The sequence below is a fragment of the Loxodonta africana genome, chromosome 1 (assembly GCF_030014295.1).
Source record: "Loxodonta africana isolate mLoxAfr1 chromosome 1, mLoxAfr1.hap2, whole genome shotgun sequence".
Taxonomy (NCBI): domain Eukaryota; kingdom Metazoa; phylum Chordata; class Mammalia; order Proboscidea; family Elephantidae; genus Loxodonta; species Loxodonta africana.
In genome coordinates, this window is record NC_087342.1 from 93,553,984 (window position 1) to 93,577,800 (window position 23,817).

The 23,817-nt window shown below is 38.9% G+C and overlaps 1 protein-coding gene across 1 annotated transcript; it reads right to left on the bottom strand.

Moving 5' to 3' along the window:
• Positions 1–5,130: 5,130 nt before the first annotated feature.
• Positions 5,131–22,482, bottom strand: BTNL2 (butyrophilin like 2). The gene is given in 8 exon segments (XM_003421051.3): positions 5,131–5,306; positions 5,934–6,032; positions 6,747–7,028; positions 7,244–7,579; positions 16,570–16,602; positions 18,114–18,395; positions 20,109–20,456; positions 22,050–22,482. Coding segments are annotated over 8 exon segments (1,635 nt in total). The 5' UTR covers positions 22,129–22,482.
• Between the last annotated feature and the right edge of the window lie 1,335 nt (positions 22,483–23,817).

Consider the following 23,817-nt stretch of genomic DNA (forward strand, 5'->3'; position numbering starts at 1 on the left):
TAAAGCCTTCCTGATTAAGTGTGATAATGTTGCAGTCTCCTTGCTTATAAAGAGATAGATTCTGTGTTTCCTCTCTGTGGCTCTCTTCTCTCTCAGGATCACAATTGTTCTGTTGAAAGGTGTTGATTTAGAATCATAAGAGCAAGAAAAAGAAAAAAAACAACATTTTTTGTTTCAGAAACCTTCTGTCCAGGTGAAACCTCAGAGAAGCAGGGTAAATGTGGAGAAAGTGGTGAAAGAACACTTCTCTCAGTGTGTGTGTGTGTGTGTGTGTGTAACCATGCACTCTCATCATGAATTCTATGTTACTTATCTCCTCTTACCTCACCTTGTATTATCTAACTTATTGTCTTAGGCTGAGTTCTCTAGAGAAGCAAAACCAGTAAAGCATAATAAGACAGAGATTGATTTCAAGGAAAAGGGTCATACAATTGTAGAGGCTGGAACATACCCAATCTGTAGATCAGGATAGAGGCTTCTGTTGATTCATGTGTAGCCACAGGAGCTGCCCAACCTAAGATTGGCAGGTCAGAGAGCACGGCTCTTGCTCACAGGCTGTGAAGATCGACAAATCCCAAGACCGGCAGGCAAGACCGAAGGTTAGCTGCTAGCTCAAGTCCCAAGAACTGGAGGTCAGACGAACAGGAGCCAGCTGCAGGATCCAGAGAAGGCAAAAGCCAGAACATCCACTTATATTCAGATGCAGGCCACACACCCACCCTTGCTTCTAAGGAGCATCTGGCTGTGTTCTCCCAAGACAGGTTTATTCATTCTTTTGGCACTCCATGGTATATTCAATGTTCTTTGCCAACACCATAATTCAAAGACATCGATTATTCTTCAGCCTTCCTTATTTATTGTCCAGCTTTTGCATGCATACGAGGACATTGAAAATGCCATGGTTTGCGTGGTGTGCACCTTAGTCTTTAAAGTGTCATCTTCGCTTTTTAACACTGTAAAGAGGTCTTTTGCAGCAGATTTGCCCAGTGCAATATGTCGCTTGATTTCCTAACTGCTGCTTCCACAGGTGTTGATTATGGATCCAAGCAAATTGAAATCCTTGACAACTTCAATCTTTTCTCCATTTATCATGGTGTTGCTTATTGGTTCATTTGTGAGGATTTTTGTTTTCTTTATGTTGAGGTGTAACCCGTATGAAGGCTGTGGTCTTGGATCTTCATTAGTAAGTGCTTCAAGTCCTCTTCACTTTCAGCAAGCAAGGTTGTGCCATCTGCATATTGCAGGTTGTTAATGAGTCTTCCTCCAACCCTGATGCTGTGTTCTTCTTCACATAGTCCAGCTTCTCAGATTATGTGCTCAGCATACAGATTGAATAAATATGGTGAGAAGATACAACTCTGACACACACCTTTCCTGACTTTAAATCGTCCAGTTTCCCCTTGTTTTGTTCAAATGACTGCCTCTTGATCACTGTACAGGTTCCTCATGAGTTCAATTAAGTGTTCTGGAATTCCCAGTCTTCACAAAGTTATCCAAAATTCATCATGATCCAAACAGTTGAATGCCTTGCATGGTCATTAAAACACAGGTAAACATCTTTCTGGTATTCTCTGTTTTTGGCCAGGATCCATATGACATCAGCAATGATATCCCCAGTTCCACATCCTCTTCTGAAACTGGTTTGAATTTCTGGCAGTTCCCTGTTGATGTACTGCTGCAACCTTTTTTTAATAATCTTCAGTAAAATTTTATTTGCTAGTGATATTAATGGTATTGTTTGATAATTTGTGCATTGGGTTGGATCACCTTTCTTTGAAATAGGCATAAATATGAATCTCTTTTAGTCAGTTGGCCAGGTAGCTGTCTTCCAAATTTCGTGGCATACACAAGTGAGCATATCCAGGGCTGCATCTGTTTGTTGAAACATCTCAATTCGTATTCTGTCAATTCCTGGGGTCTTGTTTTTTGCCAGCATCTTCAGTGCAGCTTGAACCTCTTCCTTCAGTACCATCAGTTCCTAATCATATGCTGCCTCCTGAAATGGCTGAACATCGATCAATTATTTTTGGTATAGTGACTCTGTGTATCCCTTCCATCTTCTTTTTTCCCGTCGAATACTTCAATTTTGCAACTCCAGCCTTGAATTTTTTCTTCAGTTCTTTCAGCCTGAGAAATGCCAAGGGTGGTCTTCCTTTTTTGTTTTTTAATTTCAGGTCTTTCCATGTGTCATTACAATACTTTATTTTGTCTTCTCAAGCCACCCTTTGAAATCTGTTCAGCTCTTTTATGTCATCATTTCTTCTGTTTGCTTTAGCTGCTCAACTTTCAGAGTCTCTTCTGACATCAAATAGACAGTGAGTGAGGACATGATTTTCAGATTTCTGGAAAAGAGAATCCTACACATGTAGGCAAAAACAAAACAGGGATAAATGGGAGTGGAACTATGAAGTAGAGCAGGAAAAATGATGGGTTCAGTTTTGGGGTATTTTTCATTTGCTATGCCCACAGCACATTCAGCATCCAGTTTCTCAAATGAGTTTTTAGTAATATTCCCTCCGGAACTAAATTTGCATTTTTTTCTATGAGAGGATTCTTCCACCTATTACTTCTCCACTTATTTTAATGGAATTCTGTTCCAAGCTTGATTAGAAGCATATGCTGGAGAACAGTGAAAGAAAATGTGAAGGTAGATGGTCTATTGGATTCAGAGTTAATAGAAATGACAGAGATAACAGCATCCATCTGTGGGAATGTCAGCAAGGGGTCAAGAGCCACTAAGGACCCATAGTTTCTTGCAAAATAATGACCTTGAATTCACTATCTGGCTCTTTCAATTAATTCTTTATTGATGGAGTACTCTGACAACCTCTTTTTGGTAGAGTTCATGAAAGTATGGTAAGACATTTAAAAAACAAAGTGACTCCACTATAATAAAGAAATACTTGAGGACAAGAAATTTGCCTTATTAAACATTTTATCTCTAGGACCTAGCACAGTGTATTCTACAGATAAAGAATTCAACAAATATCCATTTTATGAATCTAGTTATGCATTCTGTAAATGTTTATTAAGCGACTAATACGTGCCAGGCACTTTCTAAGTTGTGAGGATACACCAGAATGGAAAACAAAACAAAACAAAAATCACTGCCCTTATGGAATTTATTCTACTGGCAAAGAAAGAGTCATGCAAGGGGGTTAACAAATTTAGTCTCACTTGTTTCCAACAGTCCTTCCCTGAAACTATGATCCATTCAACCTGTACATCTATTCTGACAGTTGCCATAATTTTGCACGACTGGAACCTGCTATCTATACATCAGGAGTGGGATGGAACAAGATCCCCAAAAGGTCAATTCCATTACTCATCCATTAGCTACACGGTCTGTTCTAGTGATTGGGGGGCGGGGGAGGTCTTACATAATCCATGAATCATTTTCCTTCCCAGAAGTTTTTTCTAACTGGAATTGGAATGAGACTTTAAATCATCTCCAATTTGGGGAGATAAAGGAAAGTATGTTTCTTAATAGTTAAACAACCTGATTGATAAAAGAGACATTTTCTTGACATTATCTCTAGGAATGCCTATGTGTAAATATACACAGGGCCTGCATAAGCATGTAAGACTAACAGCCATAGAGCTAGATTGATTGGGGGAAAGACTCAAAAACCTGAAAAAGAAAAGTTTTTTTTTTTTTCTGGGTTCAAACATTATGAAATACAGCTTTTATGATTACATTAAATCATAGCAGAATAGTATGTCAAAAATATTTTCCAGGCAAAGCAAGTATATTTACAAATAAATTTGTCTTCAAAGATACAAATAAGTGTATATCAATGTATCAAAATGTGTAAATTCTGTGAGACAATACTATACATTTTCAAACATAAATTTATGAGTTAAAAATGGAGAGAAATATATAAAAGAACCCAAGAGTGGTAGTCCAGAATGTTATAGATGAATATTCTTCAAAGAGCAGCAAGAGCTCTGTGATGTCTGCATTCCTAGAAACCAGGTCACTGTCATTTGCAGGTATTCCTCTTCAGACTTCTGAAGATTTTCAGACCCTTTCTAAGTCTTCATTTCACATTGTCTTCTTCCACATAAAAAAAATTAGTTTCTCTTAGCTCATTATGACTTTAAAATACACTTTATTATATATTTCATTTACTGTTTTTGTTTTTTATAATTATTAATTTTTAATTATAGTCTTTATTTTTGTTCTAAAAATAAAATTAATACATAGTTAATCTTTCTCCTAGATTAGAATTCCTAAAAATTTTCCCTACTCCATATCCTCTAGTAACTTTCTCAAAAACTCTAGAGCAGGGATTCTACAACACTTCATGAAGGTCAAGATTATATCAGAGATCAGGTTTTTCCTCCTCATATCCACCTCTATTCCTCTCATCCTTTTTTAGCTGTATTTTTTCTTCCTCAGCCCACTCACATGGATAATTCATTGTCACCTTCTTAAAGAAACTGATCAAATGTTTGAGCATTCCTCCTCTAGGCTAAACTGCATTTCCCTTTGGATTTTCTAAGTTCATCTCAGCTATCAGATATCAGATTGTGATAAAAAAAAAAAAAATGATGCAGGCAGGATATCAGAGAGCCTGGGTTAGCCTGGGTTTTGACGAGATCAGTCTCCAGGTCATATGCGAAGCCGGAGTGAGGTTAAAGCACTCTTTAGCTGGCCCTGTGATGACCGTGTGAGCCCCCTTCGAGCAACTGGTGAAAGAAGGAAAGAAGTGGGACTCGGAATACCATCCTGGTTTCCAGAATCCGGTGTGGTTGTTTTCCTTATAGATGTTACAGAGGATACCCTGGATGCAGGGTAGTTGTCAGAAGACTCTGCATCAGGGGACCAAAGAATGAAGAGGGGGTGCAGTGTTCCAGAGAATGAACATTTGGTGAAGGTGTAGATAGGGCACTTTTTGGTCATGTTGTAAAAGGAGAGGTGGCCAGAGGCATAGTCAACAGAGATTCTGACACATCCAGGGGTCAAATTCAGGGAGAGAAGGGTTGGAGGAGAGGTGATGGCCCAGTACTCGTTTCCATAGCAACCCATTGCCCAGAACCCATTCTCAGGAGACACAGAGATGAATCCTTTCCTCATGACGTCATAGCTGACAACACCCAGGAACCATCCCGTCCCATCACCAACCTCTACTTCCCAGTACTACCTCCCTGACCTGAACCCTTCTTGGCCCAGCACACAGGGCAGTCAAATCTCTGTGGGATGTCTGGAATCTTCTGCCAGGTACATCCATGGGTCACATGTTTGTTTCCCTCAGAAAGAATGAGTTCTGGATGAGCTGTGTTTGGATCCAATGTCACATTCACTGTAGTGAAAGAAAATCCATTCCAATAAAAATCAGTATTTTCTTTTTTTATTTTTTTTTTGGGAGAAGGAGCATTAGAAAAAAATAATTTTATGATATTGAGGCTAAACAAGCAAGCAAAAGGTTCAATAACATAAGAAATTTCAGGTGGAAGAACTTTCTAAACACACAAAGCAGCCTCTCAATTCTTGAGGGGTCTTTCACCTATACGGTAGAAATCACCAAAGAGTAAGCCTTCACATTTTTAATGATCTTAGTGAAATGTTCATGCTAACAGAATATAAATTCTAGTTAAATCTCAGCTCTCAGCCTAGAGAACAAAGATGGCTACTCCTCTAATTTTTTTTCTTGTTCTTCCTTAAATCTCTTTCGAATGGGCACTAGGAAATCAAATTACTTTTTAATCTTTTTGCTTCTATTGTCACTGTAAACTCAGATCCTCTTTGACACTGACTGATCCTTGATAACATGAACATAAGCCCTGGGGTCTTGTGCATTTCACAAATTACTGAATATTGATTGAATGCCTCTGATATATAACTGCCAAAAAGAGAAGCAAGGTGGAAGTAAGCAGTAAGGTTGCCACAGCAAATCATGTTCCCTACTGTTTCTGTTTACCTAACTTACCTTTTTTATAGCTTTTTCTCCTGTTCAGGCTTACGGTTCCAACAAGAAGCAATATTGCCAAAATAAGCAGTATCTTCCATGAATAAGCCATTCTGAAATCTGAAATGAAACCTGAGAATTCCACTAAATCATGAAACTGGAAAAATCTTAAGATAGTTCTTTTCATCTGAGCAGCTTTCCTTGGCTGGAAAGAGGGTAACAACTGGGCCTCTCAAGGAGCTAGACTGCTCCTCCTGCTCCTTCTCTTCCTATGAAAGCTGACTAAAGTCTATAACTTTATATCTAGCTTTACTGATTTTTTTCTCCTAGAAATACTCACTCACACACATATTATTCTTTTTTCCCTTTCTTTGTCAATTATACCACCCAGGCACTGGGGTAACTGGAGTGGGAAAGGGTAAAATTACCCAGACCACAATCATGAAGTTGGTGTTAAAGGAAAATTATTTTCTAATCCAAGAGAAAGTCCACTATGGGGAGGGGGGCGGGGGGAGCACTGTAACTGTTTTCACATCAGAAGAAGAGATTATGTAGGTATAGTGAAAATAGAGTTAATCATTAGAATTTAGTGTATACCCAACAATAGACCCTTAGGGCTCTAGTTGGGGATATGAGGGAGAAATTCAGAGGAGTAGGATCCCTAAGCCTCCTGAAGACAAGCTGTGCAAGAGACAGCAAATAATATGTGTGTGAGTGTGTATACGTCATCAGATAGAAGAAAATATTCTTTTTTAAGACCGATAAAACTAGTACATCTGGGTTAGTCTTCATATTTATTTCTCAATGCTGAAAGGAAAGTATGGAATTACCAACCTGAAAGAGAAAAAGTTGTTGTTTTCTCTTGGCCCAGAAGGGAGTTGCTGATGGAACAGGTCACATTCACAATGGAGCTGTTCCTGACCAATAGAGATGTCTCCACGTGGAACAGCCCATGGCTGTCTTGAGTCATGTTCTCAGAAAATAAGGGTATTGTCTTTCCTTCCATGTCCCTCCACTGCACGTGGGGCTGTGGGAACCACCCATCTGAAGAGCACTCCAGCTGTATTTCTCCATCCTTCCATCTCTTCATGGTGATCAGTGGAGAAGAACCCAAACCTGGGGAATAGAAGCCAAGAAACCAAAGCCTGGAGTCTCTTTGAATGATTGTAAAATCAATTTGCCACAGCTACTTAACATTGGAGGGTCTGATATAGATTTGAAGAATGAATGTGCACTAAGAAAATTTTCAGGTGTCAGAAAATTTCCAGTAACTAGCATGTTAAAGCAATAGTAACAGATGTTGAATCAAAATATCTGTCTAGAATCCTCACCTGCTACCTTCAGATCCAAACTGGTCTCCTGGTAGACACCATCTTTTTCAAAAAGGCACCAGTACTGCCCATCATCTGAAGTCCTGACATTGTGGATCTGCAGAGTCAGTCGCCCCTCATCAATTGCGTCACTCACCAACACTGTCCTCCCTCTATATTCTTCCATCTGGTCTCTAGCCACATGTTCCCCATCCATATGCAAGTAAACAGCAGGATAACGGTGGGCTCGGACCCACCTCACCTCCATGCTCTGTGCATTAGCCTTGGGGGACAGATAACAGGTTAATTGTGTGTCTTCTCCCACTCTGACAAGGATGGGTTGGGAAGGTCCTATCACTTGTAAGGAAGCTGTTGAATACAATTAAAAAAAAAAAAAAACTCAAAAAGGAACAACTGGTTTCATCAGCAAAAACATCTCTAATGGGTTTTGCAACACAGAGACATTCATGGGAAGCTGTGAAGTTCAAGGCCACTCTTTGGAGAGGTGTGGGGTTTGGTAGAGTCAGAATAGAGATTGTCCCTGTTCAAGGTAGAACCATACCATGATGTGTGTCAGTCCCAAAAATTATCACTAACTCACCTGCTCCTACCTATAATTTTATTCGGTTTACACTACAATAAGAAAATAATATTGCAGTTTAAACTTGAAGAATAAAATTAACATCCTAATCTGGATGGCCTTACACTATTTCTTACTCCCTATACCTCAGTTCCTTAAACTATAAAATTGGGAGATAACTACTAAAATCACAAGAATGTTGTGGGATTAAGCAAAACAGTCTGCATAAAGCCATTAGATAACCTTACAGAATAAGTGAAGGAGGGGAGGTATGAGACTTGAAGATGTTGGAGCCAATTCCACCCTTGGCCTTGTGTATGAGTTTCAATTGGATTTTCAAAAATAAAATCTGGGAGGCGGGGCCAAGATGGCGGACTAGGGAGACGCTACCTCGGATCCCTCTTGCAACAAAGACTCGGAAAAACAAGTGAATCGATCAAGTACATAACAATCTACGAACCCTGAACAACAAACAGAGATTTAGAGACGGAAAACGAACAAATACGGGGAAGCAGCGATTAGACAATTTGCAAAAACCAAAGAAAGCTACAAGAAATACTAAAGGATATTGTTTGGTCAGAAAACCAATAATATCAGATACCAGCACAACACAAGGTCACAAAACAGAACATCCTGATATCAACTCAAATAGGGAAATCACAAAAACAAATTAAGATTAATTAAAAAAAAAATACTCATAATAGGGAATCATGGAAGTCCATATGTAAAAAAATCACAATAATCAAAAAGAGGGATTAAATACAGGAGGCATAGAACTGCCATATGGAGAGTGATACAAGGCGATATAGAACAATACAAGTTAGGTTTTTACTCAGAAAAATAGGGGTAAATAATAAGGTAACCACAAAGAGGTATAACAACTCCATAACTCAAGATAAAAGCCAAGAAAAATGTAACGACTCAACAAACAAAGTCAAACACTACGGAAATGAGGATCTCACAATTTACAAAGAAAAACGTCTCAGCACAAAAAAGTATGTGAAAAAACGAAATTGTCAACAACACACATAAAAACGCATCAAAACGACAACACTAAACACTTATTTATCTATAATTACGCTGAATGTAAATGCACTAAATGCACCAATAAAGAGACAGAGAGTCACAGACTGGATAAAGAAACACGATCCGTCTATATGCTGCCTACAAGAGACACACCTTAGACTTAGAGACACAAACAAACTAAAACTCAAAGGATGGAAAAAATATATCAAGCAAACAACAAGCAAAAAAGAAGAGGAGTAGCAATATTAATTTCTGACAAAATACACTTTAGACTTAAATCCACCACAAAGGATAAAGAAGGACACTACATAATGATAAAAGGGACAATTGATCAGGAAGACATAACCATATTAAATATTTGTGCACCCAATGACAGGGCTGCAAGAGACATAAATCAAATTTTAACAGAATTGAAAAGTGAGATAGACACCTCCACAATTATAGCAGGAGACTTCAACACACCACTTTCGGAGGACAGGACATCCAGTAAGAAGCTCAATAGAGACACGGAAGACCTAACTACAACAATCAACCAACTTGACCTCATAGACTTATACAGAACTCTCCACCCAACTGCTGCAAAGTATACTTTTTTTTCTAGTGCACATGGAACATTCTCTAGAATAGACCACATATTAGGTCATAAAACAAACCTTTGCAGAGTCCAAAACATTGAAATATTACAAAGCATCTTCTCAGACCACAAGGCAATAAAACTAGAAATCAATAACAGAAAAACTAGGGAAAAGAAATCAAATACTTGGAAAATGAACAATACCCTCCTGAAAAAAGACTGGGTTATAGAAGACATCAAGGAGGGAATAAGGAAATTCATAGAATGCAACGAGAATGAAAATACTTCCTATCAAAACCTCTGGGACACAGCAAAAGCAGTGCTCAGAGGCCAATTTATATCAATAAATGCACACATACAAAAAGAAGAAAGAGCCAAAATCAGAGAACTGTCCCGACAACTTGAACAAATAGAAAGTGAGCAACAAAAGAATCCATCAGGCACCAGAAGAAAACAAATACTAAAAATTAGAGCTGAACTAAATGAATTAGAGAACAGAAAAACAATTGAAAGAATTAACAAAGCCAAAAGCTGGTTTTTTGAAAAAATTAACAAAATTGATAAACCATTGGCTAGACTGACTAAAGAAATACAGGAAAGGAAACAAATAATCCGAATAAGAAACGAAAAGGACCACATCACAACAGAACCAAATGAAATTAAGAGAATCATATCAGATTATTATGAAAAATTGTACTCTAACAAATTTGAAAACCTAGAAGAAATGGATGAATTCCTGGAAAAACACTACCTACCTAAACTAACACATTCAGAAGTAGAACAACTAAATAGACCCATAACAAAAAAAGAGATTGAAACGGTAATCAAAAAACTCCCAACAAAAAAAAGCCCTGGCCCGGATGGCTTCACTGCAGAGTTCTACCAAACTTTCAGAGAAGAGTTAACCCCACTACTACTGAAGGTATTTCAAAGCATAGAAAATGACGGAATACTACCCAACTCATTCTATGAAGCCACCATCTCCCTGATACCAAAACCAGGTAAAGACATTACAAAAAAAGAAAATTACAGACCTATATCCCTCATAAACATAGATGCAAAAATCCTCAACAAAATTCTAGCCAATAGAATTCAACAACATATCAAAAAAATAATTCACCACGATCAAGTGGGATTTATACCAGGAATGCAAGGCTGGTTTAATATCAGAAAAACCATTAATGTAATCCATCACATAAATAAAACAAAAGACAAAAACCACATGATCTTATCAATTGATGCAGAAAAGGCATTTGACAAAGTCCAACACCGATTTATGATAAAAACTCTCACCAAAACAGGAATTGAAGGAAATTCCTCAACAAAATAAAGGGCATCTATGCAAAGCCAACAGCCAATATCACTCTAAATGGAGAGAACCTGAAAGCATTTCCCTTGAGAACGGGAACCAGACAAGGATGCCCTTTATCACCGCTCTTATTCAACATCATGCTGGAAGTCCTACCCAGGGCAATTAGGCTAGACAAAGAAATAAAAGGCATCCGGATTGGCAAGGAGGAAGTAAAATTATCTCTATTTGCAGATGACATGATCTTATACACAGAAAACCCTAAGGAATCCTCCACAAAACTACTGAAACTAATAGAAGAGTTTGGCAGAGTCTCAGGTTGTAAAATAAACATACAAAAATCACTTGGATTCCTCTACATCAACAAAAAGAACATCGAAGAGGAAATAACCAAATCAATACCATTCACAATAGCCACCAAGAAGATGAAATACTTAGGAATAAATCTTACCAAAGATGTGAAAGACCTATACAAAGAAAACTACAAAGCTCTACTACAAGAAATTCAAAAGGACTTACTTAAGTGGAAAAATATACCTTGCTCATGGATAGGAAGACTTAACACAGTAAAAATGTCTCTTCTACCAAAAGCCATCTATACATACAATGCACTTCCGATCCAAATTCCAATGTCATTTTTTTAGGTGATAGAGAAACAAATCACCGACTTCATATGGAAGGGAAAGAAGCCCCGGATAAGCAAAGCATTACTGAAAAAGAAGAAGAAAGTGGGAGGCCTCACTCTACCTGATTTCAGAACCTATTAGACAGCCACAGTAGTCAAAACAGCCTGGTACTGGTACAACAGGCACATAGAGCAATGGAACAGAATTGAGAACCCAGATATAAATCCATCCACATATGAGCAGCTGATATTTGACAAAGGCCCAGTGTCAGTTAATTGGGGAAAAGATAGTCTTTTTAACAAACGGTGCTGGCATAACTGGATATCCATTTGTAAAAAAATGAAACAGAACCCATACCTCACACCGTGCACAAAAACTAACTCCAAGTGGATCAAAGACCTAAACATAAAGACTAAAACGATAAAGATCATGGAAGAAAAAATAGGGACAACCCTAGGAGCCCTAATACAAGGCATAAACAGAATACAAAACATTACCAAAAATGACAAAGAGAAACCTGATAACTGGGAGCTCCTAAAAATCAAACACCTATGCTCATCTAAAGACTTCACCAAAAGAGTAAAAAGACCACCTACAGACTGGGAAAGAATTTTCAGCTATGACATCTCCGACCAGCGCCTGATCTCTAAAATCTACATGATTCTGTCAAAACTCAACCACAAAAAGACAAACAACCCAATCAAGAAGTGGGCAAAGGATATGAACACACACTTCACTAAAGAAGATATTCAGGCAGCTAACAGATACATGAGAAAATGCTCTCGATCATTAGCCATTAGAGAAATGCATATTAAAACTACGATGAGATTCCATCCCACTCCAACAAGGCTGGCATTAACCCAAAAAACACAAAATAATAAATGTTGGAGAGGCTGCGGAGAGATTGGAACTCTTATACACTGCTGGTGGGAAAGTAAAATGGTACAACCACTTTGGAAATCCATCTGGCGTTATCTTAAGCAGTTAGAAATAGAACTACCATACAACCCAGAAATCCCACTCCTCGGAATATACCCTAGAGATACAAGAGCCTTCACACAAACAGATATATGCACACCCATGTTTATTGCAGCTCTGTTTACAATAGCAAAAAGCTGGAAGCAACCAAGGTGTCCATCAACGGATGAATGGGTAAATAAATTGTGGTATATTCACACAATGGAATACTACGCATCGATAAAGAACAGTGACGAATCTCTGAAACATTTCATAACATGGAGGAACCTGGAAGGCATTATGCTGAGCGAAATTAGTCAGAGGCAAAAGGACAAATATTGTATAAGACCACTATTATAAGATCTTGAGAAATAGGAAAAACTGAGAAGAACACATACTTTTGTGGTTACGAGGAGGGGAGGCAGGGAGGGAGGGAGAGGGTTTTTTATTGTTTAATTAGTAGATAAGAACTGCTTTAGGTGAAGGGAAAAACAACACTCAATACATGGAAGGTCAGCTCAACTGGACTGGACCAAAAGCAAAGAGGTTTCCGGGATAAAATGAATGCTTCAAAGGTCAGCGGAGCAAGGGCGGGGGTTTGGGGACCATGGTTTAAGGGAACTTCTAAGTCAATTGGCAAAATAATTCTATTATGAAAACATTCTGCATCCCACTTTGAAATGTGGCGTCTGGGGTCTTAAATGCTAACAAGCGGCCATCTAAGATGCATCAATTGGTCTCAACCCACCTGGAGCAAAGGAGAATGAAGAACACCAAGGTCACACGACAACTAAGAGCCCAAGAGACAGAAAGGGCCACATGAACTAGAGACCTACATCATCCTGAGACCAGAAGAACTAGTTGGTGCCCGGCCACAATCGATGACTGCCCTGACAGGGAGCACAACAGAGAACCCCTGAGGGAGCAGGAGATCAGTGGGATGCAGACCCCAAATTCTCATAAAAAGACCAGACTTAATGGTCTGACTGAGACTAGAGGAATTCCGGCGGTCATGGTCCCCAGACCTTCTGTTGACACAGGACAGGAACCATCCCCGAAGACAACTCAGCAGACATGAAAGGAACTGGACAGTGGGTGGGAGAGAGATGCTGATGAAGAGTGAGCTAATTATATCAGGTGGACACTTGAGATTGTGTTGGCATCTCATGTCTGGAGGGGGGATGGGAGGATAGAGAGAGTGGGAAGCTGGCAAAATTTTCACGAAAGGAGAGACTGGAAGGGCTGACTCATTAGGGGGAGAGCAAGTGGGAGTATGGAGTAAGATGTATGTAAACTTTATGTGACAGACTGACTTGATTTGTAAACGTTCACTTGAAGCTCAATAAAAGTTAATAAAAAAAAAAAAAAGAGTAAAAAGACTACCTAAAGACTGGGAGAGTAATTGGGAGTGTGTAGCAAGGTGTATCTGGGTTTTTGTGTGAGAGACTGACTTGATTTGTAAACTTTCACTTAAAGCACAATAAAACTTATTAAAAAAATAAATAAATAAAATCTGAAGAAATTCTTCCCTCAGTTTTGTTTTTATAGTACCTTGTAAATCCAAGGTCCCATATATGTGGGGCACTGGACACACACCCAGTTCACTGCTCTCAGATGATCTTGAGAGACATTATAAGAGCAAGAATTGTGAAGGTCGGTTAAAACAAAGTTTAGAACAGCCATAGATACACAAAAGGAATCTTATCCTCCCATTGTGGGGAGTGGGGAAGATTTTCTCTGAGGGCTTTCCTGGATCCAAGGGATATTACCTTTTTAATTCTCATCAGGCTCTGGCCATGCCTGTTTTCCTTTATTCAAATTTTCTATTAAAGAAGAATGCTTTCACATATGGTATGATTATTTATAAGAGACATATAGACATAAATTGCAGATTGCCTAGATAAGACTCCATGACCAAAGAAAAAATGCATCCATATGTCATTAGCCAAAATCTGCTAGGGTACCCTCCTAGAGAGGAAAATCACTGTCAACAAAATCCTAATTTTCAGATTATTTACTTCTATACAAGCTAAGTTTTTGAGAAATGGATGCAAGTTCCTAAAATGTCTCTTGAATATTCACTGAAAAATTAAATCCCTTTCGGAGTGAAACCTGATAATCTGGTCGCACCATATATAACCTTTCAATCAGCATATTCGATTAAGTGGGCTATTCCATTTCTCATACACTAAATCATATTATAGTATATCTAGACTCACAGAACCTGAAATTTAAAAGATTAGATTCAATCTGTTCAATTCAAAGATGAGAAAAATAGGGATCAGAGAGTTGTCAAAATCACACATGAGTAATTAAGAACTCACACTCTTAAATTAGACAGACATAGGTTCAAAGGCAAACATCACAATTTGCTAGTGTTTTTTTGGCAAACCACATATGTCTCTAGAATTGTTTCCCAACTGTTAAATGATGATACAACTATTAACTTTTACAGCCATTGTCAGAATAAAATGAAATAATTCCTCTAAAGCACTTACAGTTCCCCGTGTACAATTCATATTTCAAAAAGCTAGTCATTATATTTTTATACACTGATAATACTATTTGTCAGAGTAGGAACTGGGATTTTAGTCTCAGGACTTCTTTGCAGAGCTGTTTGTTGGTGGCCTTTTGGGGTGGGTCCTCATTTCTGAGTCTCTAATTCATGAGGAAGAGCACTGGTACGCAGTGGTTAAGTGCTCAGCTGCTAGCCAGAAGGCTGGCAGTTCGAACCCATTAGCCACTCCTTGGGAGAAAGATGTGGCAGTCTGCTTCCGTAAAGATTTACAGCCTTGGATACCCTACGGGGCAGTTCTACTCTATCCTGTAGGGTCACTATGAGTCTGAACCAACTTGACAGAAACAAGTTTGGTTTTGGTTCTTTAACTCATGAGGATAACACAGAGGAGGCTGTGAAGTTCCTGGTCTCTTCAATCCCCACAGCACACCCTCAAAGTTCTTGACGGGAAAGCCCTCTTTCCCCATCTAACAGGGAGTAAAGGGAAGCTCCATGTCTCCATCTTGTTTCGTCACGGTCCCTGGATGTCAGGGAGATACTCTGTTACTCAGAATAATGGAACAGCATGACTTTAGATTGTATTTTGTGTATGGGGCCTCCAACAGACATTTCAAGTTGGCTGGCAGGACTCAGAGGAGTGACTCTTCACCTAAAATCTTCCTGAGGGAAGAGACGTGTGTCATCCTGCCCCACACACTGGCTGAACTCCTGACCTGTAACTAACAAACTCTTTCAGTTAAAATTTCTGTCTTATCAGGTACAAATGCTGCCCCAGGCAGAAGGAGATCAGACTAAAGGGTAAGGCTCATAGGGTGCCTCTACTGTCAGATTATGAAGTTACTTTTGATTTCCTGAGGCCCTTCCCTTTATCTTTATGGTCCCATGGGGTCCAATGTGTCACATTAGACTCTCACAGAGATTAGAGTGTGTTTGCCACCCAGTTCTCCTCAAAAACACACACACATATACATACATATTCCTTTCACAGGTGAAGTGATGGAGAAGAGAGCATTGGTGGAAGGAGAGGAAGAGAGATACAGTTATTCATGTGAGCAGAGGGAAGACTGGTTGTCATGGCTTGGGAGAAGGGAGACAGAGTTAAAGGAGAAACGAAACGTAGTTCAAGCATCAGCTGGCTATTTTTTAAACAACTTAAGTACAAAAAATCATGCCTGCAGTCCAATTGTAAGAGCTGGAAAAAACAAAAAAATATCAAGCAGGAAAATCATTGACCCAGTCACAGGGTCCCAGGCTGTACCTGGGAAAGTAACAGCTCACTACTGATAGTAATAAGGATAAACCAAAAACCAAATCCATCACCGTCAAGTCAATTCTGACTCATAGTGACCCTATAGGACAGAGTAGAACTGCCCCACAGAGTTTCCAAGGAGTGCCTGGTGGATTTGAATGGCCAGCCTTTTTTGGTTAGCAGCAGTAGCACTTAACCACTATGCCACCAATGTTTCCAGTAATGAGGACAGGACTACTTATTACTGGGGTGAGGACCTGGTACAGAACCCATTGTAGGGTTTAAGGGTGGAGGTGGTGGGTGACACCACCAGGCATCGTGATGACACTGCCCTCATTCACTATAGAAATTCTTTAAAAGGTCCTTCGGAGCCTGCCTACTGTCCTGTGCCATCCCCACACTCCCCACACAGAGCAGAGATGATAACCATGCCCCTTATAAGCATCCATCTGAGTCTCCTTGGAATCTCCATGACCCCCCAAATTACCAGGTTACGCAGTGGGAAGACCCCTGAAGGAGGCTGTGGAGGCCTGCAATTTGCCTACCCCCTCTGGTACTAATTGAACGTGAGACTTGGTCAAGTCATGCCTCAGTGTCTCATCCTGATCAGGCAGATCTCTCAGTAGCTCCGATGTGCATGGACCAAACAGGCTCCCCTACATTGGTGTGTGTCAGCATGTCCTACTTACCCAGTTCAGTCTGGAGTTTGAAAAAGAAAGAGAATAACATATTGAGGAATTTGGTCTAAGGAAAAGAAGGGAAACTAATTTCAACAAGATAATAGCAAGTTCTACTTCTAGTAGAAAATGCAATTCTTAAAAAAAAAAAAAATGAAAGGCAGAACAACGTCGATCCCTTCCCACCAATCACCTGGCTATTCCAGCTGATTTTCCTTTTCTCTGCACAACAAATATGATATCAGTTCTGCCACCTCATGATTCTGTTTGTTTATGCCAATATTAATATAATGAAGTTTAACTATGAATTGTAAAAATAAAACATGTTCACTTCATAAAGACATAGAAAGTTTGAGAATATGTGGACATAGACAATTATCTACTATAATTTCAAACTGAGATATTATAAATACATATATAATCTCTTTATATTTATATATGTATATTATCTTTTATATGTTATACATTACCATTTAATTTTTTCTATATCCATTTATATGAATAACTGTATGTTTATACCTAAATACACAAGATGTCACAAAGCTCTTAGGGCAGCTGTAAGTTATTTAAGCCAATAATGGTTACATGACTGAGAGTGCGTTTTTAGATAGATAAGTTGATAGATAGTTAGAAAGAAATAGATACAGATGTAATCTTTATCATTAAAGAATTTATTACGATAACTTTTTCAGGTATTAAACTTATTTGAAAAAAATCATTTTCATCAATGCCGTAATTTATAGTAAGATAAGACACTTAACTCTCCACCATTGTATTGGGTTTTTTTTTGTAATTGTTTTTGTTGCTATTTATAAAGGAGGCTTTAATTAAGATGCTATTATGTAAATTGCTGTCTCCATCTAGTGATCACCACAATATAGAATAGAAAAACATTTTACTTAGAAGAATATAGTTTTATTTCTTTACAATGTGATGTACACAAATGTGAGTTAAAAAAAATAAGTGTAGAAAGGAAAACAAAAAGAACTTGAGAATAAACGAACAGCTTAACAGCTCTTTGATCAAACTTTACTGTATATATTTCTAATCATAAATAGAAGGTTAGTGAAAAAGAGGAAGACCCCCAAAGAGATGGATTGACACAGTGGCTGCAGCAATAGGCTCAAGCATAACAACGATGGTGAGGATGACACAAGACTGGGCAGTGTTTCGTTCTGTTGTGCATAGGGTCGCTGTGCATCAGAACCAACTCAACAGCACCTAACAACAACAACAAATGTTTTATAGATTTTTAAAGCATATTAGTAGACATCATATATTTTTCTTGATAAAAGTCATTAGAATCTATGGAACAGTCTCTGGAACATCTCCTGTTAATCTAAAGCACGCTGGTCCAAGAGGCTTGAGTGCTGACCTGGGATAGAGATGGCTGACCTCTTCTCCTCACTGAGAATGGGGCTGTAGATGACACAGGACATGGTCTCTGTAAAGGCATCCCTGACCACAAGAGTGGATTCCACATAGAATAGGCCATCCTTATCTTGGATGTAGTGCTCAGAGAGACTCAGTATCTTCTCTCCCCTGGTATTTTTCCAATACACCTGGGGCTCTGGGTACCAGCCTTCTGCAGTGCACACAAGCTGGACTCAACTTTCCACAGTCCCCTCCATGTGGATTTCAGGGCTAGATCCCAGACCTGTGAAGGGAAGTCACAGTCCTGAGGTCTGGAGCCATGGAGCTATAAATTATAGTGACTGACACTCAGAGGTGTTGATCATAGGGAGAGGGCAGGGGGTCAAGGGACCAGGAAGCAGAAAGTGGTCCAAGGTCTTCTTCCCATTCAAACTGGAGTTCAGACCCATTTATTTGTTCCCCAGTCCGGAACTTTCAATTTTAGCACCTGAGCAGTATCATTCTTTAGATCCAGACAGAGGAACAAGAGAGAGGGGAGATATGACATTTTGATTACCCAGTGCCATCGAGTCGATTCCGACTCATAGCAAGTCTCTATTATTGCACATGATTTTTTTGTGTAATTTACTGAGGAATTCTCCCACGCCAGAAATCTGCCTTGTTCGTCTTAATATTATCTGTGGCAGCACTGTGATATTTTGGATGACTTCTTGGCTTCATTTTAAAGAAGATATTTACTATAAAGTGAAAAATCACTACCACAGGAGCTATTTTTCCCATTCCTTTCATTGCTGGTTCTGATCTTGGGAAGCAAGTAGATAAACTGAGGCAAATGAAATGGGATGCTCCATGAGGAATTCTTGTATCTAAGTAATCCATTCAGTGGGAAAAATGTTTTTGAGAAATCCTCGTTTAGAATGATTAATACATTCATGAAATTCCTTTGTAGTGTTATTCAATGCTACAACTCCCAAACCCAAACAAAGGTGACTATATTTTCCATAGATGGGAATTCTGATTCTATCAACTGCTTCTGGAAAGAGACTCAGTCATTTTACCAAGAACCTTAGAAAATCTGTGGCATATTTTCAGATGTCCCTGATAGTGAAAGGTGCTAGTATGTCCCCCATTCCCCACTCTTCCGTCCATTGTCAATCACTTTGAACAAAATAGCAGTAATAATTATTATTATGGGTAAGGAAACACCCTTGTAGGAAGTAAAGAAGGAAACAGCATCTGCTAGAGAACTATTTCCCTGGTTAGTAAAATAATTTGCCTTACTTTCTGTTTTGCATATAGAAGGGCTATTCCTGTTAGGGAACCACATGACATTTTACTTTTCAGAATTTTTTCCATAAGACAGATTCAGTTATCCTTTTTTGCCCACTCCTTCTTTCTCGGCTAGTACAATAGCGTTCTGTGGAACATTGCCATTCATACTGGATATGTTCCAGAAACATTCACTGAACACTAATATATAGTAATCTAATCATTGAACACTATCATATGATAATCATCATAAAAACACAATGTGTTTAGCCTCTTCAGTCACATCACTAGCTTTCTAACTGAATGCATGACACACAGCAACAGTTTTTACATCTCAGTTACTGCATATATGAGGTCAGGTGGAGAAGAAATTCTACTGGGATACAGATGCTGGGTGGTCAGCTAGACTCACTCAGAAATTGACTTGCTCTTGCACACCAACCTTGCGTGAATTCATGCCTGAACAAAACTGCTAATGACTACATATCATAGACTTGAAATAATTCTCAATAATACTCAAAACCATGAAAATTAAATTTAGGAAAATATTTTATAAATGAGCTTGCTTTGAAGACTTCAGAACTACCTGCCTTCAAATGAATCAGAGTCAAGGACTGGGTTCTGGGAATTGCCTTGGTGATTAAAAGGAATTCTTCAACCAGCAATAATCTTACCACACATTGATACTGTTCCCTCTGAGGTCCTATATCTTTTTCCAGATATTCACCTGCTACTTCAAGCTGCAAGCTTGTTTCTGCACAGTAAGTTCCCTCTTGGAAACGGCACCAGTATTGCCCATGGTCGGATGGCTGGATGTTGTAAATCTTCAGAGCCACATTTCCCTCAGCAATGTCATCCTTTAACCACTCTACCCGGCCTCTGTACTCCTCCATCTGCATCTCGGTCACCTCAGCCCCATCCTTGTATGCAAACACAGGTGTGCTGGGCTCCAAGCGATACCACCTCACCTCCATGTGCATCGCAGTCCTCTTGGGGAGGAGTTGACAGGTTAGTAGGGCATCTTCCCCGACCTTGGTCAGGATAAGATAGGCAGGACTAATCACTTTAAAGTCATCTACAAAATAGAGTGAAAAAGAGAGGCCAACTGTGGCTCAATATGCTTGTCAGCAACGGAAGGACCTAGAGGAGGGAGGGCTTTATTTTCAATTTTTTAGAGAAATGTAGCATGATAATTTCCACATTTTGGTTGTTACAGACATGATTTTGTATACTAAAATAACATGCAGTTCAAAAATGTGAGCATGAGTGCTGAATATGTCACTTACATCTGTGTGATTTGGAGACAAATTCATTATTCGCAGTGACCCTTGGAGGCTTGGAACCTCAGTTTCTTCCATTTTAAACCACCTAAACCATCTAAAACCACCATCCCAGGGTTGCTGTTATTCTCAAACAACATAATATGTAAATCAATTTTTAAAATAATAACTTTATTATTGTTATAATCACCTTTCCTAAAATTTAGTTTATAAATCCATTCATTAGATTTTTTAGCTTTTCAGGATTTCTCTCGTCCTTACTAAGGAACTGGGCTTTTTTTTTTTTTTTTCCCTGGAGAGGGCAAGATTCTAGTTATTACAGGCTGTACAATCTATTTCTTCCAAGAATATCTTCTGGGAGATTAAAGACAATGGTTTGTCTAGATATTTTGAACTTTCCAATCAAATTTTAAGTCATTTTTGGCCTCTTCATAATTGTTAATTACAAATCAACAATATTTAATAATGTTGGATGCTATTTTGTTTAATAATTTCAAGTTGCCTATTTATGCCCTTTCGCATCATAAAATGTTCCAGGGTCATTTGCGCTTTCTGTAGATTCCTAAGAAGAACCTCAACTTGCTTGGTTGCTACTCGTTATCAAATAGATGCCGCCCAAATGGTCACTACAGACTGAAGTGGAATTCATCATCGATGGAGTCTAAACATAAAGCTTGAACTGAAGTCATACCATTGGGCTGCCTTCTAGTACAGGTTGGGAAACTGAGGTACAAAGGAGGGAGGATAGCCTCATCACATCACATGGCTTGTGGCAGCACTGGTTCTGGAGTGTGTGTTTCCTGAATCCCTATTCAATGTTTTCCCACTTTGCCATGGTGCATTTTTCTTGGAAGTCTGGTATCCTTTGACACTGAATTTTCATAACCTTTTTTTCATGGTACAATGTTTTAATGAATGAAGTTCAGCTACTTGAAATTTACAAGTCTATTTCTCGAAAGTCCCTTTCTAGTTTCTTATTTCCAAGTATTTCTACGTAGCTTAAATAATGGTGCTTTTTTTTTTTTTTTTTTTTTTGCCCCCTAAGTGGAAGCAGGAGAATGGATGAATAACTTAATATGTTCTAGGCATGAATAAAGTGCTTTCCATGTATCATTTCATTTAATTTAAAGTTTGTGATCACTTACGAGACACAGGTACTGCTATTATTCCTATCTTAAAGACAAGGAAACTATGACATAAGGTGCTCAAGTAACTTTCCAAAGGTGACACAGTTGGAAGTGGAAGAGCCCTTTTTCAAGCAGAGTTGTTTTGGCCCATGAATGCAAATTCTTAAATGTTGTACTAGCCTTTTTGAGTTTAGAATTCTGCATATGGACTGAATCCCTAGGCCATATGAGAGTCCAGAAAGGGGAAGGAGGAAATCCTACCTGACAGCTTCATGGTCAGCAGTATGAAGAAGAAGGAGGCAAGTGCACCAGATAGAGTATACCCTGGAAAATCCACCATCTTCCCTGGAACAAACACAAGAGAAAAAAAATGACTGTCTAAATGAGGCTGTAATGCACCATCATACTCCCTGGTTTCCAGTGGTTATGCAGGCTTGCTAAGGACATCAACACTGACCAGTTCCCCATCAAAAAATATGCGCATGGCTCCATTTCCCTGTAGTCTTCCTACTCCTTACCTGGTTTGTTGTACTTTAAGCTATTTCATAGGCCTGAAGGAAGCTTTTTCATTGCAATGAAAAGCAATCCTGGGTTAGAGGGACAATAATTTTAAAAAAAAAACTCCTTTGAACCATCTGTGTTGAGCATGTAAAAATTATGGAGCAGGATTCAAATATTTTTTTCTCTCTCTCTTCCTCCCCCAGCCCCTCCTGCAAAGTCCTTCATCACTATAGTTTCTTAGATGTAGAGGAAAGGTCAGGAAGGCACTGTGTGCCCACGGTGCTGCCACTAAACCATTATTTGGTGCCTTGGGAGGACACAGGGGCAAGGGAATGCTTTGGAAAGTAAAGAAAAGAGTGGTGGAAATGGTGCCTACAGCAAAATACGGCCAAGGAAACTGCTTAAAAACGGCCTTTGAGTGTAGTCCTGAAGACATATAGGAATGAATACAAGAAATAGCCAAACTGGCAGAGATTGGAAAATCCAAGAGGTCCACTGTACCAGATTATAAAAACATTTCTACACAGTTAAAAAGTTTTGAAAAATACCAGAACAAAATTAGAATGCTAGCCTTACTTTTGAAAAATGAAAAATCCAGAGTGAAAGAAGTATAAGACTTATTCCTTCTGATGTGTATTTTAGTGAAAGAAAAACTTGCTTCACACCAAGTAGAAGAACCTGCTCAGGAGCAACAATGAGCCAGTTACTCCTTCCCTTTTCCCAGAGGTTAATGGGGCAGGAAGACATCAACAGACCATCTGAAATGGAGATTGTGAATCAAGTGGATCAGATTATTATTACTCTATTTGCTTTCTAAAAGGATACACTGGTTTCATTTAAAATGTCTCTTAGGAAACTGATAATGGGCCCAGTCACAACACTAGATCTGAAAGAGCACTAAAATTTACATATGAAATGAGACTGAGCTTTACAAGACAACCTAACCAAAATAAAAAAAAAAAAGTTTCCATTGAGTCAATTCCAACGCATAGAGACCCTATAGGACCCAGTAGACCTGCCCTGTAGGGTTTCCAAGGCTGCAGTCTTTATAGAAGCAGAGTGCCACATCTTTCTCCCATGGAGCAGCTGGTGGATTTGAACCACGGACCTTTAGTTGCAGTCAAACACTCAACCACTGCACCATCAGGGCTCTTACAGGACAACCTAGACCACTTGAAACTTACCAGACACTCCTGTTGTGAAATGCAGAAACATTCTGTCACACCAGTAAGAGCAAATAAGGTCCACAAAACCCATGCCAAGCACCTTCCCTTGGTCTTGTGAACTAAAAAGAATCCACAGTTGTTACAAACCAGTTTATAGGTTTGTAATCCTTTTGCTTTTGTGTTTCTTTTTGTTTTGTTTTCTGTTGAAACAGGAGATTTAAAAAAAAAAGAAAGAAAGAAAGAAAGAACTACAAAGGCACAATACAAAAAGAAATTTTCCCAAATCAGTGACCCTTTTGAGAATGTGAGAATGTTGTAAAAACGCATCTGAACCTTCTCTGGTGTGCAGAGAGAGATTCGAG